The sequence below is a fragment of the Gadus morhua genome, chromosome 7 (genome assembly GCF_902167405.1).
Source record: "Gadus morhua chromosome 7, gadMor3.0, whole genome shotgun sequence".
Lineage (NCBI taxonomy): Eukaryota > Metazoa > Chordata > Actinopteri > Gadiformes > Gadidae > Gadus > Gadus morhua.
This window is the reverse complement of record NC_044054.1, coordinates 28,468,142-28,490,296: the sequence shown is the minus strand read 5'-3', so window position 1 is coordinate 28,490,296 and position 22,155 is coordinate 28,468,142. Positions and strand designations below refer to the sequence as shown.

Genomic DNA, 22,155 nt, shown 5'->3' with positions numbered 1-22,155 from the left:
ATGGAGCACTTGCTGAGTCATTTCCTGTAGGGCTGGAGCCACAGGTTGAAGCGTATGCGGCCTTTGAGACCCCCTTTGATACATAAAAGACCCAAGGTATAGCTTACTTGTTCTCAACTCAGTCACCTATTGCATCACTTCCTTTAGGGCTCCGGCCTCCTAATTGATCATTGTAGTATAATTTAATGCCCTCTTTCATATCTATGATACCTCCACCACTGGGACGTGGCAACAATTCTCTAAATCCATATGGGGAGGGGGGGGGTGCTTGTGGACAGTAGGGGTGTACACTAGACATAAATAGGAAGCAAACTCAGGAGGACTGACCTCACACACATATTTAATTAATTGTTTCAAATAACCCTGCCTCATTAAATCAATGAGCTTGGTGTTTTGCTTTCAAAAATAGGTGATGGACGAAGTCTAAACTGCAGAAAATTAAAACATCTAACGTGCCTTTTAAGGATACCTTGGAATATCTGTCTATTTTTTATCCATCGGACCCTAGTTTACGACAAAAACAATACAATTGACGGCAGCTCCTTTGCCGCGTGGTTTTTAGAGCCATGTAAGGATTAGAGGGGACGGTCCATAGCAACCACCATAGCAACCATGACAGTCAAGTGACGTGGACGAAGCCCCATGTGAAAAAAATAGAATACATACCCTACTATAGTTGTTTTTGGCGGTTGTTTTTTAGTCTAGTCTTTGTGTCAAGCTTTCATTTTAGCTTTAATTTTAGTTTTTATTAGTTTTAGTCAAGTTCTTACTCTTTTCAGTCTAGTCAAGTTTCAGTTGACTAAAAGTCTGAGCATTTTAGTCTTATTTTAGTCAGATTTATCATCACTATTTTAGTCTAGTTTTAGTCAAATAAAATCGTATTTTAGTTTATTTTTAATAATGCAATTCTATTTAACTCAGTCAACATAGTATAAGTACCTAGTAGTATAGACAAACAAACATTTTTATTTAGCCAAACCCATTTCACAATTCAAACAAGGTAATCTTATTATTATGTTAATAGGTGCGTTTCCATCCCCATGATTTTATGCGAACTTTGAAGTATCGAATCAGTAAACGATGATGGAAACACCAAAATTTGCATAGAAATCCTCTAATTCGCAAAAAGGTTTATCCGCTCGCTTGACGTGGTTTTTGAGAAATGCGAAAGAGAGTAAATTCGCAAAATGGGAGATGGAAAAACGCTTTTCAAAACAGCTGTGACGTAGCGAACTTTGAACAACAGGACTGACAGTCTTTCCGATTTCCGCATAACGAACGGCCATAGCAACCCTGCCGACATCAACATGTAACGTCATCACCCAATTCCGCTCCAACCACTTGATGGAAACGCACCTCATTCGAATTACTTTTTTGCGAACTTTCTAAAGATTCACATCACCTTTTAGATGGAAACGTAGCTATTGTTAGCTTATAGACTCAAGAATACATCCATTCCAGACACGGAAGACGCTCTGATTTGAATTTACAACATATTTATTTTCCCAACCAAACATGTTAAAAGTACACACACATAAATTTAAATACATTTCTGCGCCCTCCCTGTATTGAAACAGCCTACTATTGAGAACCTGCTAATACTTATTTATTTAGATTAATAAAATTAGCGGAGATAACATCTGCAACAACTTCAAACAATTTCCAAGTTCAGTTTATTAAATTTGTAACATTTAAACAAGACTGCTAAGTCTGTGTGAATCTCAAAACAGAGAAACAAGAGCATATGATTCACTGGGGTTTGCATTTAATTAAAAATATTTTTAAATAGTAAACATTGGTCACTTGTCAGCTTCATCAGCTTATTCCCTTTAAAAAATATATATATATATTCATGCATCTTTCAAGCATGAATAAAGACACCAAGTCCCTCTGTCATGACTTTGTACTATCAAAATTCTTGTACAACTTCTGACCCTTGGTATGATGTTTATTTAAAATAAAAGAAGTAACTAATTTAAATAAATAAATAAATAAGACACAGTCCCGTCTGCTGCTCGTTTATAAGCTGAGGGCGTTTTCATGAGTGAATACGCCCTCAGCTGATAAAATAATGCCAGCGTTTTTTTTCAACAGAAAATTAGCACCCATGTCAACTTTTTCTGCTCCTTGCACCTTATCATGCTTATCAGGCTACGCAGCATTACAAGCCCCTGCCGACAAAAACATGAAGCAATTCAAGAGGAGGCATTGATAGAATTGCCTTGTGGTCAACTGTCATTGAATTGTCATCTGACGGATTATGAGAGGTTATCAGAGGTTAGAGATTCCTGCAGGAAGCTTGCGCTCGATTTCACTAGCCCATTTGTGCCTGTTCATTAGTGTACAGCATCTATTCTCTCATTGCTTGTGTAAAAAAAAAGGTAGAATATTAGATTTGAGGACTTGCTAAGTCCTCAAAAGGACTTGCTAACCTTGACATAATCTTTCAGAAGACTATTAAATGACAGTTGACCACAAGGCGATTCTATTTATGCCTCCTCTTGAATTGCTTCATGTTTTAGTCGGAAGGGGCTTGTAATGCTGCGTAGCCTGATAAGCATGATAAGGTGCAAGGAGCAGAAAAAGTTGACATGGGTGCTAATTTTCAGTTGAAATAAAACGCTGGCATTATTTTATCAGCTGAGGGCGTATTCATTGCCGTAACAACTGAGCTAATCAACAAGTACCGCATGTTCTAATGCTATGAGACTCATGAAAACGCCCTCAGCTTATAAAAGGTGTGGGGGGGGGGGCAGAGGCGCCGCATCCCATTAGGCATACCAGGCAACTGCCTGGGGCCCCGCAATTGTTTGGGGGCCCCGGGCCACGGGGGGGGCCCCCTAGAGGCAAAAAAAAAAAAAAAAAAAATCAGTCCACCCCCCCCCGTCAACGATCGCCCCATACACACCCCCCCCCCTGTCAACAATAGCTCCCAACAATCGATGCATGAATATATAAAAAAAATTGAATGGGTATAAGCTGATGAAGCTGACAAGTGACCAATGTTTACTGTTTAAAAATATTTTTAATTAAATGCAAGCCCCAGTGAATGATATGCTCTTGTTTCTCTGTTTTGAGATTCACACAGACTTAGCAGTCTTGTTTAAATGTTACAAATTGAGTTAATAAACTGAACTTGGAAATTGTTTTAAATTGTTGCAGATGTTATCTCCGCAAATATTATTAATCTAAATAAATAAATATTAGCAGGTTCGCAATAGTAGGCTATTTCAATACAGGGAGGGCGCGAAAAAATATCTGTCACCTAAAGCCTGCCACACACATAAAGATAATCGGGCTGATTTTGCCCCGATTTTCCCCCTTCCGATCACGGACAGACATCGCCCGATTATCTTAAGCTGTTAAGATTATTTTATAAGATTCTCTTGTAGTGTGTGGTGTGTTAAGAGTGAAATTCGGCCGACAATCGGCTCCGAAATCAGTCGGCGCCGATAATCGTAAGTATTAAACATGTTCAATATTTACGATTATCGGCGGAGAACGTTGTGGTGTCAAATCGTCTTGTGTGGGGGGGAAGCCGACAATCGGGAGTCTCCAACGTGACGTAATATTGAATTTAACCAATAAAGAGCGAGCTGACTGAACACGGAATTATAACGAGCTATCTCCATGGCTACGATATCCCTGAATACCACCAATATGGCGAAGACAGTTAAAGTTAGATGGACCTCCGATATGGAGGATAAACTTGTCGAACATTGGAAAACACACGAGTGTTTGTACAATATTTGCTTTGGGATTTTTCAGTTAGGATTAATCCCAAAACCACCATCATGCAGTCGGTATCCAGCTGGTCCTCCATGAGTTTACACCGGTTTACACTCGCTCTTCTTCACTTCTTCTTGTAGTAAGTTCAATGACTATTCTTGGTGTGACTGCCCCCACAGGTCAGTCAGAGTACTACGTCAGATCACGTTTGTTCACGCGAGATTTCTTGCTTGAGGGACAAGATTCTAGTGCGTCTGAAGACAAATCTTTATGTGTGTGGTGTGCTGTGTTTGGAATATCGCAGGACACCACACACAATACGATCAAAACTGTTAATGTTAATGTTAATGTGTGGGGTCTCCACAGATAAAAAATCGGTTGAGATTTATAAAATCTTTATGTGTGTGGCAGGCTTTACAGTACATCTTACTAAAAGAACTAAGTAGACGTAACTTAAATCTCAAAAATCGTTGGGGTTACTCATTCACCTGAATGAACAGAACTTAAGAATCAATAATTGATGTAATAACTCTTTTGTTTTGAGTGCTGCTCAAATATGGAACATTTTAAGTCTAACTTATTTATTCCAGTGTGTTCCATTGACTTATTTAGCTTAAGTGTAGCTATATCATTTTCATTAGACTATGTAAGCTACACTTTGTGTAATTAGTTTTTATTGCTATCTCTATTATTTATAATTATTTCTGATGATTATGCAATGCCCAATTAAAACAAATAATTACTGTGACATAATTTCAATGATCACAGTGTAAAGATTTAAAGTTAATCCCAGAATATTGGCATAAATAAATAAGCTTATGACACACATTTTCGTTCGACTTTTTTTGATTGTGTCTCAAACAGCTTGTGTGTCTTTTAACAGGCGCTAGCTCTTTATATTTGGGAAACCCATTTATCAAAAACGGCTGAATCCGAATACTCATACTTGACTACTAGTTTGTAGTACGCCAAAAAATATAGCGCGTCCGAATGCTCAGTACGCATTGTGTAGTACGGAAGACGTTTCCGAATGCGTGCTACCGCCAAAGTAAACCAGCCGTATTCCTATACCCGTACTTCCATGAGTATACTTAAAGGAAGTATACTATCCGCACTGTCTACTACGTACATTTTTCAGATGTGAGTGCTGTTCCAAATCGAGTACTCCGTGGTGCACTAAGCGGAAATAACGATCACGACTGCCGCCGTGACTCCTCCCCCGCAATAAACATTGAACGTTGAACTCTTCACGCCTAGCAGCTATAAAAAGCTATTAAAAACTATAAAAACTACAAAATGACTCTATTAATGCAGGCTATGAGGAAAATGCGCCGACTTTGGCTCAGCCTGGCTCCGCCTCTTCCGCTACGTAGCTAAGATGGCTGCCGTTGAGTACTCAATATTAGACATTCTCACGCTCATTCTCAGACATTCCCACGCTCATATTAGACATTCTCTGGTACGGGGGCTGTTTCCCAATGTCAAGGAAGCATGCTCAACGGCCGCGCTTTTAAGGACGCTACGTCATAGAACGCCGACAAGCACTGTTCCAATGTTGAGGACACTTGAAAGGCGCGCCATTTTTGCGTCCTTTGTTTTTGAGAATTCTGAGGTTTTTCAAGGATGCATCGCTGCAGACGAGCCAAAACTACCCACAATCCTCTGCGTTCACTGGGCGGGTTCTTGAAAATGGCAGAGCAGTACACGTTCAAATAGTGAGGTTATATTAGCTTTCAGAAATATTTTGTGCCGTATTGCTTTTTATAGATTCATCATGTTAAAGCAAATAATCTAGCCAACAAACCCCTGGAGTTCCAGCAGGCCCCAAAGTACCTGGGCGTACGCTTGGACAGGACACTGTCCTACAAACAGCATTTGGATGAAGTGAGGGCTAAAGTAACAGCAAGGGTCTCACTCATCCGGCGCCTAGCTGGTACAACCTGGGGGGCCTCGGCCAAGGTTCTACGTATCTCCACACAAGCCCTCGTATTCTCTGCAGCTGAGTACTGTGCCCCAACCTGGAGTAGAAGCCCACATGCCAAGAAGGTCGATACGGCCATCAACAATGCCCTCCGGATCATAAGTGGCTGCCTGAAACCCACCCCCGTGTTCTACCTGCCAGTCCTAGCAGGAATAGCGCCAGCCGGCCTACGGCGAGAGGCCGCTACCCTCGCCCTGGCAAGGAAAGCCCAGGAACACAGCTGGCACCTCCTCCATGAAACCACCACCATGGCAACACCTCCAAGCAGACTCAAGTCCCGCCACCCATACAATCAGGCCGCACAAGAGATGCTTATTTCCATCCCGGAGGATTTGACAACCAAAGCCTGGCTGGCAGCGGCATGGAAGCAGGAGTGGGAGTCAGCAGGACAGACACGCCTACACCATTACATCCAGGATCCTGGAGGTGGCGTTGAGGGAGAAGATCTACCTCGCCGGCAATGGACCCTCCTGAACCGCCTTCGCACAGGGGTTGGCTGCTTCAAAGCGTCCATGAAGAAGTGGGGCCTAACAGACAGTGCAGCGTGTGAGTGCGGGGAGCCTGAGCAGACTGCCGACCACATCATCACCACCTGTCCCCGGCATAGACCACCCTCAGAGGAGGGCCTCTTCCAAGTGGGACCTGAGACGAGGGAGTGGCTACACGACATGAAGTTGGACATATGAAGACGATACACGAAAGAGAGATGTGGTTCCAAAGTCTGAACGTTACAAACGCTAGGAAGCACTCGAGCTAGCACTCTAGTCTCATCTCCATAGGATGCGACTAGCAAGGATGCGTCCTAGCAAGGCTGCAGCCTACACTTTGGGAAACAGCCGGGGAGTGTCCTTCGATCCACACTTCATGATTAGCCCGTTTTGAGTACGGCATCCGGGTCCTTGAAGTATACTTCTTTTCGCCGGATCTGAATTGGAACGTACTGCGTACTCAAATTTTGGCTAGTCGTTTTAGACGCAGAGACGTAAGCACGTAATTTACACAAGGGACTTGTTTTAGACAAATTTTGAGTTTTGTTTTGCTTTCAAAAATAGGTGATGGACGAAGTCTAAACTGCAGAAAATTAAAACATCTAACGTGCCTTTTAAGGATACCTTGGAATATCTGTCTATTTTTTATCCATCGGACCCTAGTTTACGACAAAAACAACACAATTGACGGCAGCTCCTTTGCCGCGTGGTTTTTAGAGCCATGTAAGGATTAGAGGGGACGGTCCATAGCAACCACCATAGCAACCATGACAGTCAAGTGACGTGGACGAAGCCCCATGTGAAAAAAATAGAATACATTCCCTACTATAGTTGTTTTTGGCGGTTGTTTTTTAGTCTAGTCTTTGTGTCAAGCTTTCATTTTAGCTTTAATTTTAGTTTTTATTAGTTTTAGTCAAGTTCTTACTCTTTTCTGTCTAGTCAAGTTTCAGTTGACTAAAAGTCTGAGCATTTTAGTCTTATTTTAGTCAGATTTATCCATCACTATTTTAGTCTAGTTTTAGTCAAATAAAATCGTATTTTAGTTTATTTTTAATAATGCAATTCTATTTAACTCAGTCAACATAGTATAAGTACCTAGTAGTATAGACAAACAAACATTTTTATTTAGCCAAACCCATTTCACAATTCAAACAAGGTAATCTTATTATTATGTTAATAGGTGCGTTTCCATCCCCATGATTTTATGCGAACTTTGAAGTATCGAATCAGTAAACGATGATGGAAACACCAAAATTTGCATAAAAATCCTCTAATTCGCAAAAAGGTTTATCCGCTCGCTTGACGTGGTTTTTGAGAAATGCGAAAGAGAGTAAATTCGCAAAATGGGAGATGGAAACACGCTTTTCAAAACAGCTGTGACGTAGCGAACTTTGAACAACAGGACTGACAGTCTTTCCGATTTCCGCATAACGACCGGCCATAGCAACCCTGCCGACATCAACATGTAACGTCATCACCCTATTCCGCTCCAACCACTTGATGGAAACGCACCTCATTCGAATTACTTTTTTGCGAACTTTCTAAAGATTCACATCACCTTTTAGATGGAAACGTAGCTATTGTTAGCTTATAGACTCAAGAATACATCCATTCCAGACACGGAAGACGCTCTGATTTGAATTTACAACATATTTATTTTCCCAACCAAACATGTTAAAAGTACACACACATAAATTTAAATACATTTCTGCGCCCTCCCTGTATTGAAATAGCCTACTATTGAGAACCTGCTAATACTTATTTATTTAGATTAATAAAATTAGCGGAGATAACATCTGCAACAACTTCAAACAATTTCCAAGTTCAGTTTATTAAATTTGTAACATTTAAACAAGACTGCTAAGTCTGTGTGAATCTCAAAACAGAGAAACAAGAGCGATTCACTGGGGTTTGCATTTAATTAAAAATATTTTTAAATAGTAAACATTGGTCACTTGTCAGCTTCATCAGCTTATTCCCTTTAAAAAATATATATATATTCATGCATCTTTCAAGCATGAATAAAGACACCAAGTCCCTCTGTCATGACTTTGTACTATCAAAATTCTTGTACAACTTCTGACCCTTGGTATGATGTTTATTTAAAATAAAAGAAGTAACTAATTTCAATAAATAAATAAATAAGACACAGTCCCGTCTGCTGCTCGTTTATAAGCTGAGGGCGTTTTCATGAGTGAATACGCCCTCAGCTGATAAAATAATGCCAGCGTTTTTTTTCAACAGAAAATTAGCACCCATGTCAACTTTTTCTGCTCCTTGCACCTTATCATGCTTATCAGGCTACGCAGCATTACAAGCCCCTGCCGACAAAAACATGAAGCAATTCAAGAGGAGGCATTGATAGAATTGCCTTGTGGTCAACTGTCATTAATTGTCATCTGACGGATTATGAGAGGTTATCAGAGGTTAGAGATTCCTGCAGGAAGCTTGCGCTCGATTTCACTAGCCCTTTTGTGCCTGTTCATTACTGTACAGCATCTATCAAAAGTCCTCAAAAGGACTTGCTAACCTTGACATAATCTGTCAGAAGACTATTAAATGACAGTTGACCACAAGGCGATTCTATTTATGCCTCCTCTTGAATTGCTTCATGTTTTAGTCGGAAGGGGCTTGTAATGCTGCGTAGCCTGATAAGCATGATAAGGTGCAAGGAGCAGAAAAAGTTGACATGGGTGCTAATTTTCAGTTGAAATAAAACGCTGGCATTATTTTATCAGCTGAGGGCGTATTCATTGCCATAACAACTGAGCTAATCAACAAGTACCGCATGTTCTAATGCTATGAGACTCATGAAAACGCCCTCAGCTTATAAAAGGTGTGGGGGGGGGGCAGAGGCGCCGCATCCCATTAGGCATACCAGGCAACTGCCTGGGGCCCCGCAATTGTTTGGGGGCCCCGGGCCACGGGGGGGGCCCCCTAGAGGCAAAAAAAAAAAAAAAAAAAAAAAAATCGGTCCCCCCCCCCCCCGTCAACGATCGCCCTATACACACCCCCCCCCCTGTCAACAATAGCTCCCAACAATCGATGCATGAATATATAAAAAAAATTGAAAGGGTATAAGCTGATGAAGCTGACAAGTGACCAATGTTTACTGTTTAAAAATATTTTAAATTAAATGCAAGCCCCAGTGAATGATATGCTCTTGTTTCTCTGTTTTGAGATTCACACAGACTTAGCAGTCTTGTTTAAATGTTACAAATTGAGTTAATAAACTGAACTTGGAAATTGTTTTAAATTGTTGCAGATGTTATCTCCGCAAATATTATTAATCTAAATAAATAAATATTAGCAGGTTCGCAATAGTAGGGTTTCAATACAGGGAGGGCGCGAAAAAATATCTGTCACCTAACAGTACATCTTACTAAAAGAACTAAGTAGACGTAACTTAAATCTCAAAAATCGTTGGGGTTACTCATTCACCTGAATGAACAGAACTTAAGAATCAATAATTGATGTAATAACTCTTTTGTTTTGAGTGCTGCTCAAATATGGAACATTTTAAGTCTAACTTATTTATTCCAGTGTGTTCCATTGACTTATTTAGCTTAAGTGTAGCTATATCATTTTCATTAGACTATGTAAGCTACACTTTGTGTAATTAGTTTTTATTGCTATCTCTATTATTTATAATTATTTCTGATGATTATGCAATGCCCAATTAAAACAAATAATTACTGTGACATAATTTCAATGATCACAGTGTAAAGATTTAAAGTTAATCCCAGAATATTGGCATAAATAAATAAGCTTATGACACACATTTTCGTTCGACTTTTTTTGATTGTGTCTCAAACAGCTTGTGTGTCTTTTAACAGGCGCTAGCTCTTTATATTTGGGAAACCCATTTATCAAAAACGGCTGAATCCGAATACTCATACTTGACTACTAGTTTGTAGTACGCCAAAAAATATAGCGCGTCCGAATGCTCAGTACGCATTGTGTAGTACGGAAGACGTTTCCGAATGCGTGCTACCGCCAAAGTAAACCAGCCGTATTCCTATACCCGTACTTCCATGAGTATACTTAAAGGAAGTATACTATCCGCACTGTCTACTACGTACATTTTTCAGATGTGAGTGCTGTTCCAAATCGAGTACTCCGTGGTGCACTAAGCGGAAATTACGATCACGACTGCCGCCGTGACTCCTCCCCCGCAATAAACATTGAACGTTGAACTCTTCACGCCTAGCAGCTATAAAAAGCTATTAAAAACTATAAAAACTACAAAATGACTCTATTAATGCAGGCTATGAGGAAAATGCGCCGACTTTGGCTCAGCCTGGCTCCGCCTCTTCTGCTACGTAGCTAAGATGGCTGCCGTTGAGTACTCAATATTAGACATTCTCACGCTCATTCTCAGACATTCCCACGCTCATATTAGACATTCTCTGGTACGGGGGCTGTTTCCCAATGTCAAGGAAGCATGCTCAACGGCCGCGCTTTTAAGGACGCTACGTCATAGAACGCCGACAAGCACTGTTCCAATGTTGAGGACACTTGAAAGGCGCGCCATTTTTGCGTCCTTTGTTTTTGAGAATTCTGAGGTTTTTCAAGGATGCATCGCTGCAGACGAGCCAAAACTACCCACAATCCTCTGCGTTCACTGGGCGGGTTCTTGAAAATGGCAGAGCAGTACACGTTCAAATAGTGAGGTTATATTAGCTTTCAGAAATATTTTGTGCCGTATTGCTTTTTATAGATTCATCATGTTAAAGCAAATAATCTAGCCAACAAACCCCTGGAGTTCCAGCAGGCCCCAAAGTACCTGGGCGTACGCTTGGACAGGACACTGTCCTACAAACAGCATTTGGATGAAGTGAGGGCTAAAGTAACAGCAAGGGTCTCACTCATCCGGCGCCTAGCTGGTACAACCTGGGGGGCCTCGGCCAAGGTTCTACGTATCTCCACACAAGCCCTCGTATTCTCTGCAGCTGAGTACTGTGCCCCAACCTGGAGTAGAAGCCCACATGCCAAGAAGGTCGATACGGCCATCAACAATGCCCTCCGGATCATAAGTGGCTGCCTGAAACCCACCCCCGTGTTCTACCTGCCAGTCCTAGCAGGAATAGCGCCAGCCGGCCTACGGCGAGAGGCCGCTACCCTCGCCCTGGCAAGGAAAGCCCAGGAACACAGCTGGCACCTCCTCCATGAAACCACCACCATGGCAACACCTCCAAGCAGACTCAAGTCCCGCCACCCATACAATCAGGCCGCACAAGAGATGCTTATTTCCATCCCGGAGGATTTGACAACCAAAGCCTGGCTGGCAGCGGCATGGAAGCAGGAGTGGGAGTCAGCAGGACAGACACGCCTACACCATTACATCCAGGATCCTGGAGGTGGCGTTGAGGGAGAAGATCTACCTCGCCGGCAATGGACCCTCCTGAACCGCCTTCGCACAGGGGTTGGCTGCTTCAAAGCGTCCATGAAGAAGTGGGGCCTAACAGACAGTGCAGCGTGTGAGTGCGGGGAGCCTGAGCAGACTGCCGACCACATCATCACCACCTGTCCCCGGCATAGACCACCCTCAGAGGAGGGCCTCTTCCAAGTGGGACCTGAGACGAGGGAGTGGCTACACGACACGAAGTTGGACATATGAAGACGATACACGAAAGAGAGATGTGGTTCCAAAGTCTGAACGTTACAAACGCTAGGAAGCACTCGAGCTAGCACTCTAGTCTCATCTCCATAGGATGCGACTAGCAAGGATGCGTCCTAGCAAGGCTGTAGCCTACACTTTGGGAAACAGCCGGGGAGTGTCCTTCGATCCACACTTCATGATTAGCCCGTTTTGAGTACGGCATCCGGGTCCTTGAAGTATACTTCTTTTCGCCGGATCTGAATTGGAACGTACTGCGTACTCAAATTTTGGCTAGTCGTTTTAGACGCAGAGACGTAAGCACGTAATTTACACAAGGGACTTGTTTTAGACAAGTTTTGAGTTTTGTTTTGCTTTCAAAAATAGGTGATGGACGAAGTCTAAACTGCAGAAAATTAAAACATCTAACGTGCCTTTTAAGGATACCTTGGATTTACGGTTCCTTTAAAGGCACCCAGTGCAACTCTCGAGGCTTAAAAATAATCATTCAATTTCTAGTCTTTTTTACACGTAGTAAGTTTCAATAACTCCATACCATTACATACCGACATTCAAGCAGCAAAGATGAGACGTCGTTGTGTGGTGAGAACTGATAGAAAATCGATAACAACAATGCCGCCATTTTCTTTATTTTTTGTAACCTACAATAAATAAAGCAGGCTTCCAGTCAATGGAAAAATGCCTTCTCCCCACCGGCGATTGTTGTTGTTTACCATTTTCTATCAGTTCTCACCACACAACGACGTCTCATCTTTGCTCCTTGAATGTCGATATGTAATGGTATGGAGTTATTGAAACTTACTACGTGTAAAAAAGACTAGAAATTGAATGTTTATTTTTCATTGAATGTTTACATAAAGTTGCACTGGGTGCCTTTAAGGTTCCTTAAGGATTGCACGTGTTGCAAGGGGATTCTCCGCCAGAACAGTAGGGGGAGCAACGAACGAATCTGTGGGCGTGGAAGTGGAAATCGCTGGCTTGTTTATATTTATAATTATCATAATTCGTTCTTGTGTTTTCTTCTTCTCCTTCTTCAAAATTATTCATTCGCTTCTGTCACGGCCTTTTAAAAATGGCGCTATTATGCTGTAAAACCGGAAATGTGAGACTCCTGAAAGGATGTGGTTAGCTGGCCAATCACAGTCTTTGCGAGCTGCGTAGGGCCGTAGTGTTTTGTTGCATAGTCAGGAATTTTGGGCGATGCACTTAAGCACGTAAGGGGGGATATTTTACCGCGCAAGGGGGGGTTATGTATCTTACGTGCTTACGCGTTACGTCTATAACAGAGCATATATCGGCCTACGGACAGTACGGGTATTGGAACACTATATCCCACAATGCAGACGGAGTCTGGTAACGAACGAAGAAGAGATGGCTGACCCGACACCAACAGAAAGACGTTGTAGAAAGCGGCTCAAGCCAAAGTTGCAGGCATTGAGAAATGAGCTGAGGTAAATTATCAAGATCTTTTTTTTTTATTATTGTTCCTGATAAATAGTTCTTAAAAATTCCAAAAATCACAACCTTTCGGTCAAGGTTCAGAGGGACTGAAGCTTTGTGATTTTTTTCTAATTAGTGATACTTATCAAGTGTGCAGGAAGTTTTATTGTCCGCTCGAGTATGAGGGGCCGTTTAGGACATAACTAATTGAGACACTCTCACACACATACCTATGAAACACTCTTACACTCACTACTGAAACTCTCACACACTCACTAGTGAAACACTCACACATACATACATACTCTTCTGAAACACTTACACATACATATGAGAAACACACACGCATACATACATACCTCTGTGGCATATACACATGCATATGAAATGCTTACATTCATACAAGTGAAACATTTATACGTATCTATCTGAAACACTCATGCAAGCACATATTTGTATAAATGTTTCAAATGTATGAATACGTTTTTCAGTTATATGTATGTATGCTCTTACATGAGGATGTGCAAGCGTTTCACATGTAGTATTCATACCAGTAATTTCAGTAGTGACGGTGAGAGCGTTTCAATAGTGAATGTAAGAGTGTTTCATAGGTATGTGTGCATGAAATTCCAAGGTCAAGGTCGGCATTTAAACCGGAAGGCGGGAACAAAGAGTGCCGGTTTCTAAGCCAACGGTGAAGAGCGTGACATTTCAGCCAATCTAAGCCAACGGTGAAGAGCGTGACTCAGATTGGCGCGCTCTGGCTGTTCAAAAATGCACTCTTTGTTCCCGCCTTCCGGTTTAAATGCCGACCTTGACCTTGGAATTTCATGCACACATACCTATGAAACACTCATACATTCACTATTGAAACGCTCTCACCGTCACTACTGAAATTACTGGTATGAATACTACATGTGAAACGCTTGCACATCCTCATGTAAGAGCATACATACATATAACTGAAAAACGTATTCATACATTTGAAACATTTATACAAATATGTGCTTGCATGAGTGTTTCAGATAGATACGTATAAATGTTTCACTTGTATGAATGTAAGCATTTCATATGCATGTGTATATGCCACAGAGGTATGTATGTATGCGTGTGTGTTTCTCATATGTATTTGTAAGTGTTTCAGAAGAGTATGTATGTATGTGTGAGTGTTTCACTAGTGAGTGTGTGAGCGTTTCAGTAGTGAGTGTAAGAGTGTTTCATAGGTATGTGTGTGAGAGTGTCTCAATTAGTTATGTCCTAAACGGCCCCTCATACTCGAGTCCCGCTGGCTGTACCGTTGTTGAGCCGTGTTAACATGTTTCGATGGACGGGACGGCCTTGAGTATAAAGCTGTTTTGCCTAACATTCTTCCTTTCAAGGGACTATGCGTTTAGTTTAGTGTGTTTCTCGTGTTATATTGCCATAAAGAAATGGCATGTTTAAAAATAATAATAATTAGTAAAGCTGTTTCAATGACTACTTGAAATGAACATGGAAATGTTATGAATGTTCAGCATTCAGCTTAATAAATAATTTAAGTTGGATCAGAGATTGGTGAATTCATTGTGTTCATTTAACTTGATTGGTTTAAGGCAATCGGTTTCCTCAAATGAATTGAGCAGACAAAATTAATTTTAAGTTGTCACAACTAGAATGTAATAAGTTATTTCAGTTGGAAGACAAAGTTGATTATACTTAAGTAAAAAGATTTAGCAATACAAGAGGCATTTAAGTTAGTATTACTTAATTCACATACATTTAAGGAACACATGTTATATACGTTGAATGAATTGCTGCATTTAAGTGTAAAATGCTAATTCTTTACATTTCCCTTCAGTAAATGGAATTAGTAATGCTAACTCATAATACACATGTCACAATAACTCTAGATATAATAGTTATCTTTGCTTACATCAAATAATTGCTGGTAGGCTACTTAATTTATTTGAGTTAGTAAACTTAAATAGTTCAAAGCAATCGGTTTCCTCAAATAGTTTAAGTTGAACTAACTTGTCAGGTTTTACAGTGTAGGGTGAAATTTTCGTACTGATTATTAGACTGTTGGTGGGCTTTTCAACCGCTTCCGAGAGCCACTGGTCTAGAACATATTGTACTTGTTGATTAGCTCACGTTGTTATGGCAATGAAAACGCCCACAGCTGATAAAATAATGCCAGCGGTTTTGTAAAAATGTATGGGTCCCTGAAAGTGAGACAACGTACACTGGAAAAAGGTTTTTAAGCCGTACTTCATCTGATTATTATTTTGTAATTCAATTCAAATAAACATTTTTTGTTTTATTTTTAAAATAACTTGTTTTTATTTCAAAATACTGTGAAATATAGATATTTTTAATTAAGAGCTCAATTAAGAAATATCCATTTTGACAAATGTACAAATGGATTGTGTGGTAAGGTTGTGTATTCAACTGATTAATAATTTTGTCATTCAATCCAAATAAACATTTTTTGTTTTCTTCCTAAAACAGTTATATTTGATTAGGAGCTCAATTTAGAAATATTTGTTTAGACAAATGTACAATTTCAAGGTTACCTACAAGCCTGCGCATGCGCATTAAATACAAAGACGCTTACGACTACTGGACCAAACCGCAGTGTTGCCAACTTAGCGATTTTGACGCTATATTTAGCTACTTTTCAGACCCCTTTGGCGACTTTTTTTCAAAACAGCGACAAGCGACAAATCTAGCTCCTTTTTCAGCTGCTATTGGTGACTTTTGGCGACTTTTTGAGGTGAAAGCACTATCGCTATTACCTCTTCACAACGAGCACCGGGTACCTGCGCGGCCCCTCCCCCGTCTCAACGCACTTACAGGCAGCTCAGTCCTCGTGGTAAAAAGCAAACTCAGGAACCGGATGTCCTTGCAGACCTTAAACTCCATCCTATACATCCGATATGGATTAAAGCTGTAAGGTGATGCTTGCTTTGAGCACCAGCTGCCTGATCATGATTTGAAGCTTTTTGGAACATCGGCTGCTTATTCATTCAAGGTAGCACCTACAGCTGAACCTGCAGTAGAGAGCCTAGACCAGAGTGACGATGACTCACTGGTTCTGTGAGCTAGCACAGCCTGTCTGTGTCTGGAGGGAGGTCTGGAGTAGGCCTAACTCTGCCATTTAGATTGTTAATATATATTGTATACAAAAATATGTTATGTTTAAAAATGTTCATGTTTAAATGAGAAACAATTGTTTGATTACATTTTAATCTTTTTGATTGGATAAAACAAATTATTTCTGATAGATATTTCTTAAATGAGAAACAATTGTTGGAGTGAATCAATATTTTTTTGTTTAGGATTTAACATACGATTTAAATGTATTAACTTCATTCAAAGAATAGAATTATACTTGGTGCTAAATTGTATTATTTCGTTTTTCTGAATATAGGAAATATTGTTTGAGGCAAGCTATATATTTGTCATTGGCTCAAGTTATGTAATATAGATGTGAACCATTACCCTAGATTTTTTTAATTGGTTCAACAGAAGGCTTTTTCCAGTGTAGTTTATTGCTCCCGAAATAGTGGTATGTTTCTCATATTATTAATCTCGTACATGTTGTACCAATGTGTTTCAGTGACTGTAAAAAATAAAAAATAAAGGGGGGAAATATGGTCATTTTTTAGTGAAACTTACACAAAGGAAATTTAATATACCTAAAATTTGTTATGACAGTTCACATCCATTGATTATTCCTTCATCCAAATAGTCTTTTTTCCTTTCATCACTTTAGTGATTCAGAACTGCATTATTTAGCTGACACTGCCAGCTTTTGGCTTAAACATACAACAGCATACTAATAAAATAAAGGCTGTGGAATAAAAAAATATTGGACAGGACCTAGAATCGCCCCTGCTTACTTTAATTTCTATGGATGTTGGATATTCGGAAGTGGTTGAAAAGCCCACCAGCAGTCTAACAATCAGTACGAAAATTTCCTGGACCCATCAAAGGTAACCCCTCTCCTGCTATTAGCTGGAACTGATGTGTCTGAATCTGAATACTGTGGCTCGTGAGTTCCTGCAAGAAAATTAATGACACCCCGATTCCCCCCGAAGACGGAAAATGGACAAGAGCAAACATCCTTAGCACATTCAACTGTGTACTCAGGCTATGCCGACTGTTCTCACAGCCTACACCTTGCCCTAACTTTAGGAGCTTCTACAGCAATGTGGGAAAACTAATTTTCCACGTTGAAAAACGTCTTCTCAGAGCATCGGCGCGGTATGCTGCACAGACGCAAGGCCCAGCTGATTCAGCTTGGTTTTGAAAAGGACCTGACCCATAAGTTTACGTCTGAGTGGAAGGATATGTTGATGAGGAGGTTCAGCTCGGAGTAACGCCGCCTCCCGCTGAGGACAGGGAGGGAGGGAGGACAGCGCTGACTCCACGCAAAGTAACCGTGTGTGTGTGTGTGTGTGTGTGTGTGTGTGTGTGTGTGTGTGTGTGTGTGTGTGTGTGTGTGTGTGTGTGTGTGTGTGTGTGTGTGTGTGTGTGTGTGTGTGTGTGTGTGTGTCTAATGGCAATGCATATCTCTGTTAACTGCTTTAACACCTAATTCGTTGTATAGTCCAGTGTTTTATGGACATATACTCATTGCATTGCTTCTATGTAGGCCTAATGTAGGCCTATTGCTTTAAATGATGAGGAATGATGTGATATTGTAGGCTATAGGCTACCGGGTCATATTGCTGTTGGTTATGTTTAACGTGATGATTATGTGCTGCGCGAATAGAGGAAATATAGGCCTACGTACTGTAGGCTAATAATAATTGTGCCCCCCTATGCATTTCATATGCCCCCCTTAAGACTCAGTGGTCTGGCGACGGGTCTGGCGTAGCCTACATGAAATAGAACAATAGTTATGTTATTATAACTCTAGTTCTATGATTGTAGGTGTAGCCGTCTAGTTACCCACCTGCTGTTCTCTCCAATTGCTGAAAGAATAGCATGGAGGACGAACGCTGCTCTGCGCCACTTTAGGCCTATATACACGCTGCCGTGGGGAATGTTGGCGGTGCCAACGTTGATTGGTGCATAGCTCACATTTTCAGTGCGCGCAAGCACGCGCACGGGACAAGAGCATAGGGCGAAGCCAGACGGCTACGCCTACAATCTTAGAACTAGAGTTATAATAACATAACTATCGTTATCTCTATCACTCTGGGTCCGGCTAAACAGCGGCAGCGGCGCTACTGGGCTAACACACCTTTCATTCTCACCAAAGGTACGGTAAAACGTCACTATCCAGTGAAAACCTACGGAGCCCCTCTGGTGACATCTGGGAAAATAATAATAATCTGTTTCCCCGATTTAGTGATCTGTTTTCCCGATTTAATAATCAGTTTTCCCGATTTAGTGATCTGTTTGCATGATTTAATAATCTGTGGCCACAATATAATTAAATGCGGGAACGAGATAATAACTTTGACGCCACAGTTTAATAATTCATGGGAACAAGATCATTATTTTGTGGCAACAGTTTAATAATTCGTTGGAACGAGATACTTATGTTGCGGGCACGAATTAACAATTATAAAAGGAGTGTGGCTGTGTTGTCTACTGTTGCAGCATGGGTCAGACGCATGTCGGCTATGGACAAGATAGAAGAGTTATCGTTCTATTTTAACCTCAGAATGAATTACAATGACATTCTAAAGTCACTTGCTGTTAGGCAAGGAGTTATTATAAGTAAGAGGCACTTAATTAGGCTGCAAAAAATGCACGAGTATAGCCAAAGACAATATGATGACGTCGGTGACGTGATAGACTTTAGACCTGCATGTGTTTTGATATGGGTAGGTCAAAATGTCAAGCCGCATAATAGTTTTATAGCCTTTTTTTGAGTAAAAAATAGGGTGTGTTGGAGTCATTTAGAGGTCTTTTGTGTTGAATATTTCTAAGTAAATATATTTTGAGTCTCAGGCTAAAAGTATGAGTTATGTATTATAAAGTATATGAAATATTAATCTAATTTTCATTCATATGTATATTTATGCATTTTGTGATGATGTGGTGATTAGTCCTTTGTGTCACCTGGGGAAATAGGTGTGTCACGCTCTACCTGGAGCCGGAGGCCCTCATAGGGCAGGCTTATTACTGTTGCTCATGTTTTGGCTGGCAGGGGGCCAACAGTTTTCTGTACTCATTGTTTCGCATTATTGGACACAATATTGGACGCATTATTTGACATATTATTTTACATTGAAAGTCCTTTTTTGTACAATACTAAGAACCCTGTTTTGGCCGCAAAAACAGTTACATTGTTTGGAGTCTTTATGTTTCGTTATTTCCTGGATAGCCAACCGGAGTTATTGCTTAATAAATGAATCAACACAAAGTTAAACACTCTCTATGCGTGCTTCCGAAGAAATGTGTGTCGGACCATCTCTGCCTCAGGAACAAATAGGGCAAACAAAGGGTTTGCCACTTCAGGGTGGGTTTATTGAGAAAATAAGCTTTGTGTTATGTGTGGGGCAGTTAGCTGAGTTCACCAGATGTGCTTTGATATGGGTAGGTCAAAAGGTCAAGCCGCATAATAGATTTATAGCCTTTTTTAACATGAAAAAATAGTATCCAATTAAAGGGTGGGGTTTTTGAGAAAATAAGCTTTGTGTTATGTGTGGGGCAGTAAGTTCAGTTCACCAGATGTGTTTTGGAGGTCAGAAGGCCAAGCTGCATAATCGATTTATAGCATTTAACATTTAAAATCTTATGAAATCAAAGGTTTTTTTTCTGGAGAAAATAAGCTTTGTGTTATGTGTAGGGCTGTTAGCTGAGTTCACCCTATGTGTTTTGACATGGATAAGTCAAAAAGTGAGGCTGCATAATAGATTTAAATTATCAACATTAAAAACTGTATAAAATCAAAAGATGTATTTTTTGACAAAAGAAGCTTATATATCTACTATATATAATTAGGGCTTGTGTGTCCCATTGTTGTGTAGTGACAGGCTTGTTAAACGTGGTTGATCTGGTGGATCTCGGTTCTAGGGTTTATCTGTGGGTGAGCAGACTTTTTTTTATTAAGCTAAACTATTTGATGTGAGTCTTATTTAAACGTTCATACCAGAAAGGCCCAACCTTAAAATGCCAACGCTTTGATTCTGACCTGGCAGGTTTTTGAATCTACTAGTGGTTTGGTTTGAAGTCTATGGTTGAATCTCTACCTGGTGAAGGCATATTACCAGATGAAGTCAAGTTGGTTTTAATAATGAGTATTATCTATTAATCTGTAATACGGGTTGAGTCAGAAGTTACAGACACGATTTATTTTTTCTTGATCATCGCTTTGCGTGCTCTTAGGAGAATTTGGGATTCTTTAGTCTGATGTGCCCTGTGACTTAGGTCTTTGTGACTGGGGTCCAGCAGGAGAACATTTATTGGGCTCCGCTCGCAGCTTCTCAGTGCTCTGAGTGCGCGCGTGCAGAGATAATTTGCACGCTCGCAGTTAATATCTACGCTTGTGAAATAATATAATGCGCCCTAATGCATGTTTTATCCCATTAGTGCTAGATGGCACTAATGTGTCCACATAGGTGAAGGCATATTAACAGATGAAGTCAAGTTGGTTTTAATAATGAATATTATGTATTAATCTGTCATATTTTGATTCAGATCGGGTGACCCCTCACCACTACCTCCTAGTGAACATGTCGTCGACCGCAAAGAAACACTCTAGCCTCGTGTCTGAGCCATTGGACAGGAAGATGTCGGAGGTTCTGCCCGGCATCGGAATCATTCTCGGACAGAGGCTGGCGTCGAAGGGCTTTGAAAAGGTGCAGGAGCTACACACACCGCTCTGAGGCGGTGTGTGTTCAGTCAGGGGGCCGTTAGAGGCATGTTGTCAATACTATGAGGGACATGTATTTATGCCTTTAGAATTAACTATGAGGGGAGAATATATGTTAGCCCTGCTGCTGGGGACACGGTCACCAATCAGCTCAGTCACTGCCAGATAGAATGGTCTGATAACAACATGTTTGTTGTATCCTCTCTCTGTGTCTCTGTCTCTCTGTGTCTCGGTCTGTCTCTCTGTGTGTCTCTCTGTGTCTCTGTCTGTCTGTCTGTCTGTCTGTCTGTCTGTCTGTCTGTTTGCCTGCCTGCCTGTCTATCTGTCTGTCTGTCTGTCTCTCTGCTTGTCTGTCTGTCTGTCTGTCTGTCTGTCTGTCTGTCTGTCTGTCTGTCTGTCTGTCTGTCTCTCTGCCTGTCTGTCTGTCTGTCTGTCTGTCTGTCTGTCTCAGGCCTACATGGTGATGGGTCAGTACCTGGTGCTGGGGAAGGACGAGGCGGGCTTCAAGCGCTGGCTGAAAGAGCAATGCGAGGCGAATAATGAACAGCAATACGAATGCCACCAGGCCATCAAGCAGTGGTGCGATTCCTTGATGTAGGCCGCTCTCCTCTTTTATCACAAGTCCTTCTCTACTCTTTTTGTTTCTTTTTTTTGGCCTGAAACGTAAGCTCGCTGACTGTTCAGGGACGCAACAACGACATCAACGTAAAACCAGATGGTTGTTTGAGACTTTGCTCAGTTTGACTCGTTTTAAGAAAACAGCTCTATACTTTTTGGATCTAAATGATCTGAAACAAATGTCTACTTTAACTCATGAATCAATGCCATAATCAATGCCATAAGCAAACTAAAAATGGTGCACTATGATTACACAATATGATATTATGGGGTGTGCAGTGTTTAATAGTAAAGGGTGAACATGGCTAAATATGTCAATGTCATAAAATGTTATGGTTGTTAAGGCAACCAAGCAGAAACAATAATAATAATAAAGAAACAATAAAACAAGAATTTTGATCGACTTTTCTTCCGACTTCCATCGTTAATCAGGTTTTAAATGGCTGAAGACAAAACCACACGCCAT

The 22,155-nt window shown here is 40.8% G+C and overlaps 1 protein-coding gene across 2 annotated transcripts in view; it reads left to right on the top strand.

Annotated features, from left to right (window-relative positions):
* LOC115546983 (barrier-to-autointegration factor) overlaps positions 1-22,092 on the top strand; it is a 69,649-nt gene extending 47,557 nt beyond the window's left edge. Inside the window, exons 1-3 of one of the 2 annotated variants that reach the window (XM_030360860.1) lie at positions 18,398-18,506; positions 20,897-21,057; positions 21,523-22,092. In XM_030360860.1, the coding sequence (XP_030216720.1) occupies positions 20,932-21,057; positions 21,523-21,669 (273 nt within the window). In that variant the 5' untranslated portion in view covers positions 18,398-18,506; positions 20,897-20,931 and the 3' untranslated portion in view covers positions 21,670-22,092. Of the gene's footprint in view, positions 1-18,397; positions 18,507-20,896; positions 21,058-21,522 lie in introns of those variants that run through there. The other variant, XM_030360861.1, reaches the window with a different exon arrangement.
* The last annotated feature ends 63 nt before the right edge of the window (positions 22,093-22,155 follow it).